At 44.4% G+C, this 12452-nt stretch overlaps 1 protein-coding gene across 7 annotated transcripts in view; it reads right to left on the reverse strand.

Moving 5' to 3' along the window:
- Positions 1 to 12452, reverse strand: part of LOC121867523 (flocculation protein FLO11-like) — a 139195-nt gene that overhangs the window by 48825 nt on the left and 77918 nt on the right. For all 7 annotated transcript variants that reach the window (XM_042367507.1, XM_042367511.1, XM_042367510.1 and 4 more), the window contains exons 2-3: positions 7570 to 7846; positions 2536 to 2761 (exon numbers count right to left, since the gene is read on the reverse strand). In XM_042367507.1, the coding sequence (XP_042223441.1) occupies positions 2536 to 2761; positions 7570 to 7846 (503 nt within the window). The remainder of the gene's footprint in view (positions 1 to 2535; positions 2762 to 7569; positions 7847 to 12452) is intronic.

The following is a 12452-nucleotide window of genomic DNA, read 5'->3' on the forward strand; positions in this document are numbered from 1 at the left end:
CCTAAGTTCATGCTGAGAATGGCAGTTATTGTAAGTTTATGCTGAGAATGGCAGATATCGTATGTTTATGCTGAGAATGACAGTTATTATAAGTTTATGCTGAGAATGACAGATACCGCAAATTTATGCTGAGAATGGCAGATATTATAAGTTTATACTGAGAATGGCAGATATCGTAAGTTTATGCTGAGATTGGCAGATATCGTAAGTTTATGCTGAGAATGGCAAACATCGTAAGTTCATGCTGAGAATGACAGTTATTGTAAGTTTATGCTGAGAATGGCATATATCGTATGTTTATGCTGAGAATGGCACACATTGTAAGTTTATGCTGAGAATGGCAGATATCGTAAGTTTATGCTGAGAATGGCAGATATCGTAAGTTTATGCTGAGAATGACAGTTATTGTAAGTTTATGCTGAGAATGGCAGATATGGCAGATATTATAAGTTTATGCTGAGAATGGCAGATATCGTATATTTATGCTGAGATTGGCAGATATCGTAAGTTTATGCTGAGAATGGCAGATATCGTAAGTTTATGCTGAGAATAGCAGATATCGTAAGTTTATGCTGAGAATGACAGTTATTGTAAGTTTATGCTAACAATGACAGATATTGTAAGTTTATGCTGAGAATGGCAGATATTGTAAGATTATGCCGAGTATGGCAGATATCGTAAGTTTATGCTGAGAATAGCAGATATATAATTTATGCTGAGAATGGTAGGTATCGCAAGCTTATGCTGAGAATGGCAGATATATCGTAAGTTTATGCTGAGAATGGCAGATATCGTAAGTTTATGCTGAGAATGGCAGATATTTTAAGTTTATGAATGACAGATATCAAGTATAGGTTAAGAATGACTATCGTAAGTTTATGCTGAGAATGGCAGATATTGTAAGTTTGGCAGATATCGTAAGTTTATGCTGAATGGCAGATATCGTAAGTTTATGCTGAGAATGACTATAAGTTTATGCTGAGAATGATTGTGCTAGCAGATATCGTAAGTTTATGCTGAGAATGACAGTTATTGTAAGTTTATGCTAACAATGACAGATATTGTAAGTTTATGCTGAGAATGGCAGATATTGTAAGATTATGCTGAGTATGGCAGATATCGTAAGTTTATGCTGAGAATAGCAGATATCGTAAGTTTATGCTGAGAATGGCAGATATTGTAAGTTTATGCTGAGAATGGCAGTTATTGTAAGTCTATGCTGAGAATGGCAGATATTGTAAGTTTATGCTGAGAATGGCAGTTATTGTAAGTTTATGCTGAGAATGGCAGATATCGTAATTTTATGCTGAGAATGGCAGATATTGTAAGTTTATGCTGGGAATGGCAAATATCGTTAAGTTTATGCTGAGAATGGCAGATATCGTAAGTTTATGCTGAGAATGGCAGATATTGAAATTTATGCTGAGAATAGCAGATATTGTAAGTTTATACTGAGAATGACAGTTATTGTAAGTTAATGCTGACAATGACAGATATTGTAAGTTTATGCTGAGAATGGCAGATATCGTAAGTTTACGCTAAGAATAGCAGATATCATAAGTTTATGCTGAGACTGGCAGTTATCGTAAGTTTATGCTGAGAATGGCAGATATCATAAATTTATGCTAAGAATGGCAGATATCGTAAGTTTATGCCGAGACTGGCAGATATCGTAAGTTTATACTGAGAATGGCAGATATCGTAAGTTTATGCTGAGAATGACATATCGTAAGAGTATGCTGAGAATGGCAAATATCGTAAGTTTATGCTGAGAATGGCAGATATCGCAATTTATGCTGAGAATGGTAGGTATCGCAAGCTTATGCTGAGAATGGCAGATATCGTAAGTTTATGCTGAGAATGGCAGATATCGTAAGTTTATGCTGAGAATGGCAGATATTTTAAGTTTGAGTTAAGAATGACAGATATCGTAAGTATAGGTTAAGAATGACAAATATCGTAAGTTTATGCTGAGAATGGCAGATATCTTAAGTTTGGGTTAACAATGGCTGATATCGTAAGTTTATGCTGAGAATGGCAAATATCGTAAGTTTATGCTGAGAAGGGCAGATATCGTCAGTTTATGCTGAGAATGGCAGATATCGTAAGTTTATGCTGAGAATGACAGCTATTGGAAGTTTATGCTGAGAATGGCAGATATCGGAAGTTTATGCCGAGAATGGCAAATATCGGAAGTTTATGCTGAGAATGGCAGATATCGTAAGTTTGGGTTAAGAATCCAGAATAAGTCACCTAATACGACTAGTGACTTGCAAGATATGATTAGAATCCATTGAGATTACTAATGGGTGATTGCCAATTGTCATTTGTATAGATGACGATTAGAACACTCTTGCATTTGATATTATATGATTAGCAAACAACGAGTGATTAGCATAGATGATTATAAATATTTTTTATGAGGAAAAGATGATTAGAAGTATTTGTAATTTATACAGATAAGTAGGAACATTTGTGGGCCCATTCCATGACGTAGAAAGGATTCCGTGACGTCACAACATAAACACAACTCACGTGGGTTTTCCTGTCTGAAGAGGCGTTATTGACCCTCCTGGTGTGGTTGCCTGGGTGTGTAAACCTCCTCGGCGTCTCTGGCGTGAGGGAGTGACCATACACTCTGGAAGTCCCACTCGGTGTACTGGAAGTCGAGGAGGAGGTGGGAGTCATGGAGTTGGTGGTGGAAGACGAGGAAGGACGCGTTATGCCTCCCATCCCACGTGAGGTAACGAAACTGGCTGATCTGTGTGGGAAAGATGACGATAATGATGATGGAATGATTCAAGCTGGGTGGGCGGAGGTGAGGAGGTCGTCACACACACACACACACACACACACACACACACACACACACACACACACACACTACTACTACTACTACTAATAATAATAATAATAATACCTCGCTGTCACTCTGAATCGAGTATGACGATCATCCAGCTGTGATATAATGATATGAGTTATTAGGGATGTCACCTACTGTAGGTTGGTGAGTTTTGAGGTGATTAAACAGGGTCGTCCACATTCGTTGCACAAGTGGAGGGCTGCATCTTGTGCGGGAGGGGCGGTGGCAGCGTCTTTCCAGCGTTGGCGCTTGTCTGCCTCGGTTTGCAATCGGGCTAACTCGAAAGTATTGACACCTTCTCGTGCGGTGCTCCCCCAAGCGTTACGATGTGGAGTAATCGACTCCTAGATGAGGGGGTCGATTTGGCACTTTTTCAGGTTTGTCTTAAGACTATCCTTATATATACCTTTTCAATTGCCCACCGGTGTTACGTTTAGTATTCGTTAGGTGACTGTAAAGTAGTTGCTTTGGCAGTCTACTGATCGTCCATGCGGGTAAAATGGCCAGTCCAGCGTAGCTGTTCATGGATAATGGTAGCCTCGATGATCTTACAGTTGGTGTCAGCAAGGATACTGGCATTTGTTCTCGTCTTCCCAGCAAACTCGGAGGATGGAACGTAGACTATGTTGGTGAAAGTTTTCAAGTGCCTTGAGGTGCTTCCTGTATGTGACCCATGTCTTACTGCCATATAGCTGGGTGGGGAGGACTACTGCTCGATATACATGCAGCTTTGTAGATAATTTCAGCTCCCTATAGCTGAAGACACACCAAAGGCTTGAGATGCACATCTGATCATGCTCAATCTCTTCATCGATGTCTGCGGTGGTGGGCAGGAGGGAGCCGAGATACCGAAATTGGGTAGCATTAGAGAGGGTAGTACCTACCGTTAAGCTGTATGGATGGTGGAGGTATGGCTGAACCTGGGGCAGGTTGAAAGAAAATCTGAGTCTTACGTACATTCACCTCAAGGCCGAAGTGCGCATACGCATCTGCGTAGGTGTTTAGGATCTCCTGCAGGTCGTGTTCAGTGTGAGCAACAAGGATGAGGTCGTCTGCATACTGAAGTTCAGTAATGGAAGCTGCCGACACCTTTGTTCGAGCCTGGAGTCGTCTTATGTTGAAAAGACAACCCCTTCACCCGGTACTCGATGTCCACCCCGACAGCTAAATTGGCACTAGCACGAGTAAGGAAGGCAGCCAAGAAAATGGAAGAGAATTGGTGCCAGTACCCACCCTTGTTTAACCCCTGTTTGGATGGGGAAGAACTCAGACTGGGTGTCGTTGTACAGGACACTGCCATTCATGCCATCGTGGAGTTCCCTCACAATGGCGATGGATTTTGGTGGGCAGCCAAAATGACTGAGGGTCCACCAGAGGGCTTCCCTGTTGACCGAGTCGAAGGCCTTGCTTAAGTTGATGATAAGTTGATTAAAGTCATGTACAGATCACGACACTGTTCTCTGGACTTTTCCTGTATCTGGCAGGCAGCAAAGATCATGTCAGTGGTGCCATGTGATGGTCTAAAAAAAACATTGAGATTATGGGAGGAAGTTTTCCGCCTTAGGAGGAATGGCGACGATCTTGCCAGCTACGGAGAGTAGCGAGATCCCACGGTAGTTGCCACTGTCTGACCGGTCTCCCTTTTTCTTATAAATATTAACAATGGAAGCGTCTTTAAAAGCTTGAGGGATTTCCTCCTTTTTCCATATATTCTCCAGGAGAGAGTGGAGATGGCTGGTAAGCAGAGGTCCTCCTGCTTTATACACCTTGGCTGGGATTCCATCAGGTCATGAGGCTTTGTTTTTTCATCTGTTTGATGGCAGTAACTACCTCATCCAGGGATGGAGGATAGCTGAGGTGGGTCAGCTCTGGATGCTGAGGGACCTGCTGGGTAGACAGGACACCCACATCGGTGTTTCAGTTGAACAATGAATAGGAGTGCTCTTTCCAGCGCTGAAGGCCTCCTTCATCTTTAATTATGAAGTTACCGTCAGATGAGTGGAAGGGGGGGCTGGGCCATGAGTGGTTGGCCCATAAAATGTTTTAATGGAATTGAAAAATTCGCACATCTTGTGCTGATCTGCAAGTTTTTGTATTTCACATGCTTTATTTTTAAGCCAGTCAATCTTTAGAATGCGAAGTTCCTGCTGGGCTGCGGTTTTCTTCTTGCGGAAGGTATCAGCTTTGGTCCGAGACTGAGGGTTGTTCTGCCAGTCAGTAAAAGCAGCACGTTTATCGTCGATGAGTACTTTCATTGCCGGGACATTTTCATCAAACCACATCCTGGTGTATTCTTTTGATCTGGCCGAGGGTCTCTCTGCAGGTTTTTGTCATGCCAGTGTTGAGAGTATCCCATTCGGCACTGGGATTCACGTTGTTTGCTGTTGGGTTAATTAAAAGCCCATGTTCGAGCTGCTCTCTGAAAACATGTGCTACTGCTGGGTCCCCCAGACGCTTAGTATTAAAACCTCTTCTGGAGGCATTCTCCTTTCGCCATTTTAGGGCGACGTGAAGTGAGAGCTTGGCTCAAACAAGTCGATGATCAGTGTCACAGTGGTCTCCTTGCAACAAATGTCCATTAGGCAGGGTCACGGTAGTGGTCCCAGGAGCTGATGGTCTGGTGCGCGTGTCTTGGGCAATAGCCCAACGCTGGGAGTGTTATCGCCGCTGGTTTATAAATGCTGGTGTCCGAGTCACGCATGGCACGGGTGATGAGGACATCTCGGCGATCTCTTTCTCTGACAATGATGCAGTCAATGAGATGCCAGTGTTTGGATTGTAGTTGTTGCCACGAACCCTTGAACTTGTCAGCCTGCCGAAACAAGGTATTGGTGATAGTGAGGCTGTGTGCAGCACGCTTGCTGCACACAGCCTCACTAGGCCGTTGGCATTACACTTGCCTTGTCCATTTCTCCCTATGGTTCTCTGACAAATGTTAGCATCTCTGCCAACTCTGGCATTGAAGTCGCCAAGGAGCACAACCTTGTCTTCTCTGGGGATAGAGGTTTAGCACTCTGTCAAGGTCGGCGTAAAAGGCCTCCTTGATATCATCCCCTGCATCCAATGCTGGGGCGTATGCACTGATGAAAAAGTGATTCAGTGGGACTGAAGCGTCATGAGGCGCTTGTTGATCCCAATAGGCATTTCAGTTAGCCTGTGTAGGATGCGTTGGCGAATAGCAAAGCCAACTCCATAAATGAGGTTTCTCTCCGTAGCAGGTTTACCCTTCCAGAAGAAGGTATAGACAGATCCCATTCTGTGAGCTGGCTTTCATCCGAGAGCCGGGACTCACTGATGGCTATGTCGATGTTATACCTAGCCAGCTCTTTTGCCACAAGGGCAGTTCTTCTTTCAGGACGTTCATTTGTGCCAGTATCCAGAAGGGTCCTGACATTCCATGGAGCGACCATAAGAGGTTGTACGTTTGTTTTTGTTTGGATCTGTGATTTTTACTGTTTTCGACTGCATAAGGATGACCTTACTGTGTGCGGTTGCCAAGTCAGGTTGGGTTTTAGGCAGGCTATGTATGTTAAGGGCACATTTTCTAGCCCCCTCCCCATGTGGGGTGAGCAGAGTGGCCCCTCGAAAGGGCTGCTCAATCGTACAGACAGGACTGGATTGCATTGCTGCCTAGATCCCAGTGCATAAACGACCATCTTATCTTTGCCGCCCATGAGTAGAGTTGTGACCAGAGAATCCCGGCAGTTATCTCTGCCTGTCCCCATCGCCACTCGTCCATCGCCATCGGACTTTTGGGGTTATAGGGGTTTTGATGATGATAGGGAGTATGATGAGCTGGATGATTGATGCACCTGAGTTGATTTATGTGGTGAGGCAGGAGCATAGGCTGTAACCACACATCTTGGCTCTCCCTTTTCCTGATCTAGTGGTGCAAATGTTGCAACGACTGGGGAGAGGGAGAGAGTTGTAATTGATTGCCGATAGCCCAGTTTGCCGAGTTTCGCCTTAGTAGCCTGTCCATCAGGCATTGCCTTCGTCCCCCAGTGTAGTCGTTGGGTTTCCACGGTGGTCACCTCTTCCGCCTATACCGCCGTTGGAGGCTTGTTGAGCTCTGTAAGCATGTCTGCCTGATGCGGGGCTCCACAGCAGATTTTTAGTTCGGGGTTTACTCCCGTAACCTACCAAGGTTAATCCGCAAGGCAGCGGGGCAATGGCTGTTAGGCGTCAGAATGTGTCCACATGCCAGTGGGCCTATGTGCAGTCCCTTTGGGGCCCACTGCTACTCCGAGATCCCCTGCTGGTCTAGCCTGGGCCTACGAGGCACTCAGTTACCGTGTGTTGCCACGAGGAGCACAACAGGAGTCTTCATGGTGAAGAGGCTGTGTACTGGCAGGGGAACACTTCTGCAAGTTGCTTCCATGTTCGCCACGAGGGCTAGCCAGTGGCGGCAGCTGAAAGCGAGAGGGAGCAAGCAGTGCTTGCACCTTAACACTAACATAGTGCTACCACACTAGACGCATTTCACCACCCTGTGCACGCACTCACACACACACACTTGGTGGTGCTCTCCTCTCTCTCTAACACACTAATACACCATGAAATACTTTCTTTCTAATACACTAACACACACTCTCCCTAAATGCAGAAACTCTTTCTAACTCACTCTCTCTCGAACACATTATCCTTCCAACTCTCTCTAACCCACTCTGACATATACTCTCTCTCTAACGCACTTTTTAACTCACCTGGTGATGCCCTTTGAGGAGGTCCGTGAGGTAGGACGCGGGTCACTGCTACTCTTCACCTCCACCGTCTTGCTCTCCGGCGTGTGGTTGCTGCTGCTGTTGTAAGTGGTCGTGGATGTAGAGGACTTGATCCTTAACGAGGCGGAGCGGGTGAGTCTGGGGATCCTAGAGGAGCGAGAGGCAGTGCTGAGAGAGGATCCCGGGCGCTCCTCATCCAGTGGCGTGCAGGGTAAGGACGATAAACCAGAGGATATCCCCGACGCTTCCATCCCCAGGCCTGCAGGGGGACACAAACAAGGGCACCTGAGTTTGTTTGCATACGAAAGATTAATACTTCTGGTGATAGAATCTATTGAGGGATTCTAAGAAGGTTAACAACTTCCAGCTGACTTTATCTGATGGCTACCAGGGGGGAGGGGGTTGAGTTAGCTTAGGTTAGATTAGGTCAGGTCAAGTTAGGTTCGGTCAGGTTATGTTTGATTAGGTTAGGTTGTGTAGGGTTAGGTTAGCATTAGGGTGTTTAATCATCCTGTAAAACAAGCAAGGGGCTAATCTTCATGTGATCGCAATTTATAATAGCCAATTACACTACATGATAATATTATATTTATACAGTGCATCCATAATTTTCTTCTAAAAGGTTAAAGAGATTTTGTCATTTACACAGCTCGACCCTCGCAGGTGTCCCAGCCATTAAAGCGATACCAGCTGTGCCAGGAACCTCGTGACGTCACCAACTAAACATTCGAAAAACTGACAACATTTCCTTGCGTCACAGAAGACTCACGAGACGCAGTGAAATATGTATTCTGTACAGTACTAAATTAAAGTAATTCTAATTCTTGAAGGGGAGGTGACACTTGGCCCAGGATAAATATATACTGTATGCTGTATATACCCATGCGAGTTAAGTTCCCATATAATCTTGTTACCGTGATGTAGTACAAGAATGACAAAATTATTTTCACCGTCCATACTAAAGTCACAGATACTTACATCGCCCACAGCTGATGTAACGATGACAACACGATGACGAATCACACTCCAACTAGCACTACCACCGCCACACTGTTACATCACACAATCCCAAAACTTACCGTCACACCAGAACATTCTAACGTCACACTAATCGACATACGCCGTCACACCTCACGCTAACACCCCCCTCCCACCATCCTTCACCCGAGAGGAGTTCCGTGTCAAGGGGAAGGTTTACTCTGGCGTTTATTAGCGGTAAGTTCACCTGAGGATACGACCAGGTATAATTATAGGTGTGGGTGAGGAACAGGAGGAGGAAGAGGAGGTGGAATAGAGGTAGGAAGAGGAATAGAAAAAGGAGAAGAGGGACAAAGGAGGAAGAGGACGAATAGAAAAGGGGGGGGGGAAGGAGGAGGAGGAAGAGGAATACAAGGAGGAGGAATAGAAGAGGGAGAGGTAGTATACTATAATAAGCTCAATCATATTTCTTTCCCCTTCCTTCATTCTCTATCCCGAGTTAAAGAGTGATATACCATTAATACTGACAAAACAGAACATACCACGATATACCAGCAGCCAAACATACCACGATATACCAGCAGCCAAACATACCACGATATACCAGCAGCCAAACATACCACGATATACCTAGCCAAACATACCACGATATACCAGCAGCCAAACATACCACGATATACCAGAGCCAAACATACCACGATATACCAGTAGCCAAACATACCATACCAGTAGCCAAACATACCACGATATACCAGCAGCCAAACATACCACGATATACCAGCAGCCAAACATACCACGATATACCAGTATACCAGCAGCCAAACATACCACGATATACCAGCAGCCAAACATACCACGATATACCAGCAGCCAAACATACCACGATACCAGCAGCCAAACATACCACGATATACCAGCAGCCAAACATAAACATAACCCATGGTGCACCCATTTGTCTCAATGTATAACGTGTAGCCAAAGCCAGAAGTGTGGGGTACATAGAGGGAATGTGTGTTACTACACTGTGTGCTGCAGTGAAAAACACACTGTATGGCTAATGGCGTCCAATGTATACAGCCTTCTGCAGCTCACACACACAGGCAGGCAAAAACACACACACGGACACACACAAGGAAGCTAGCAGAAAAACACACACACACACACACAGGCAGGCAGGCAGGCGCGTGCGCGCACATACACAGGCAAGCAGGCGCGCGCGCGCACACACACACACGCAGGCAAGCGCGCGCACACACACACGCAGGCAAGCACGCACGCGCGCACACACAAAATGGTAGAGTGAAGTTAATGAAATCGTCTCTCTCTTACCCTTTTCTCACCACTCCCTGGAGAGAGAGAGAGAGAGAGAGAGAGAGAGAGAGAGAGAGAGTTACATCAACCTTACGACAAAAAAAAAATTATACAAAACACGGGATAACCACACTGACCCAATGACCTTTTCGGGGTCAAGCCACACCCTGGTTGAGACAAGTGACCTTATCACGGCGGGTACAGGCACTGAGAGGAGACGCAGGCTTAGGTGCCTCTCCGTATAAATACTGGCATTGTTTGTTTACATAACTGTGAGCACTGCCTTTATGATGCTGTCAACACGTGAGTAATACTGTACCTGTATTTTATGCTTAATTCTGTACCTAAAGTATCACGTCTGAGTAAAGTTTCTCGTCATATACAGGAGTCTTGTGTGTTGGTGTGTGAGTGCAGGCTGGTTATGTAGTAATGACTCTTAGACACGGATTCTCAAAGGTGTACATGTTAATTGTCTCCTCGTAACTGGAGACACAAGACTACCCGACCTGTCTCACAGATGACGTGGCAAGTATGGCGTCGAAACCTCATTAAGACTACCAACAAAACATACGTGATCGTCCCCGTGGTTAAGGAGCGCACTAGAGCCATCCAGTATGTTTCAAGAGACAAGACGGAACTGAATAAAAGTAAGAACATAATAATCTTGTGATGTATTTTACGATATTGTAAATAAGACTAAACAATAACTGTTATATACCAGGGATGCGAAAATGTTTGAAAATACACTTAGTTACAATATTTACAATTAATAATAAAGACAACAGCTCAAAATTCTTGCATAGCTTATCATCATCATCGTTGTGGTCGTTTTACAGATATTCTTCACGCTTGCCTGATTTAGCCGCGGTTACCTGATGGCAGCCGTCCATGCTGCACGGTCTCTTACAGTCTATCTTGTCAGCAGGGCCGGATTTACCAATAGGCCAAGTAGGCCATTGGCCTAGGGCCCACCGCTATCTGGGGGCCCACTGAAACTAATTTGTCGCGCAGCATGCCAGCGACCTTGTTTCAAGTGTACACCGAGTATTTCATTATTTAATATATTCACAACCATAAGGGCCCCTGTACAATAAGCATAGGGACCGGAGTATGGGGCCCACAAGTAGGTAAATCCGGCCCTGCTTGTCAGGTTCCTACCTGTTATTTCTTTCAACCTCTCACCGTGTCCCTTTTGGCCTACCTCTGGCTCTCCTCCTTTCCACATTTAGGTTCATGCACACCTCTTGACCTAATTGGTCTCACCCATCCCAACCTGGCTGAGCAAGGCTTCACCAATACTCACAATACCCAGTTCTGAACATGGCCTTCTATCTTTCAGTGTCATATTGCACACCCAGTCCGCCATCCTCGTTTCGGCTCACTTAAGACTGCAGTTTCTCCAGCCTTGCTGTGGACCCATGGTTACCTACACATACAGAACATTAATAGTCAGCAACATCCTGCAGTCTACCATCTACTCCACTCCCTCGTGAGTACCCTCCTTCAACACTCGTTGCACATTAATGAGTTGCTGCCAACACCTGTCTTGCTGACAGCACATAACGATTTTCCACTTTCCACCACGGGTCCCTCACCCACACTACTAATCAATATTTTTTTTTTTTGGGTCACTTTCACTCTCAGGCCCTTCGCCTCTGTCCCACTCTTATATTTCTTAAATATCTCCACTGCCTGCTATCAGCACTAAGTCATCAGCATACAATTTTCAGGACAGACCAGTCCTACGTCCCGTGATATTGCCTCCACCACCATGATATTATTCAACTTTGTTGGAAAATTATAAACATCCGAGGTCTAATCAATAACTATGGTCATTAATATCTGTAAAGAATGTAAACAAGTAACACTACAAAGCTAGTGATATATTTCCAGCTAACCCTGAGCAGCTGAACAATCACTTAACCGCTAACCTTGAGACGCAGCGCAATCCACTTTCATGAGGTATCAGTGGTAACTCCCGAGTCCTGATTTATTTATATTTTTTATGATTTATTTTTTTCCGTGTAAATAATATAGGCTAAATCTCTACATTATGAATTCATTTTATATTTAAAGCACGAATGATTTGGGCGCAATATTTATTTATTTATTTTTTCGTTTACCTTTTTGGCGCGAAAGGTTTGGATAGGCACTCGAGTTACTAATTTGTCTGTACTTTTCTGAAATATCCTCCAGTTCCTACAGTCCTCTTTACCCTGTGTGGCATGAACGGTGTTTTCCTCTCCTGTTCTACTGTCAATATCACAGAAAATGACCCCAGGAAAAAATAAAAGATTAAAGCAACAATATCAGCTCGGAGTGGATATTTTTGGCAACCCTCAGAAAACAAGCGGACGAAAATATTACGTTTGTGTATATTGTATTTCCTATAACCTAACCTAACCTAACCTAACCTATTACCTACAAAAAATAATAATAAACTTAAAATACGAATAAGTTTCCGCAATTAATTAACGAGCAAATACAGAAAATAAAACATTTCACAACCACAGACCAGTCAGTCGTGTCTCGCTCTCATTCGAATAAAAATACCCAGATGTGAATGTATATTGTAT

Source organism: Homarus americanus, unplaced genomic scaffold (assembly GCF_018991925.1).
Source record: "Homarus americanus isolate GMGI-L3 unplaced genomic scaffold, GMGI_Hamer_2.0 scaffold23598, whole genome shotgun sequence".
Classification (NCBI taxonomy): Eukaryota; Metazoa; Arthropoda; class Malacostraca; order Decapoda; family Nephropidae; genus Homarus; species Homarus americanus.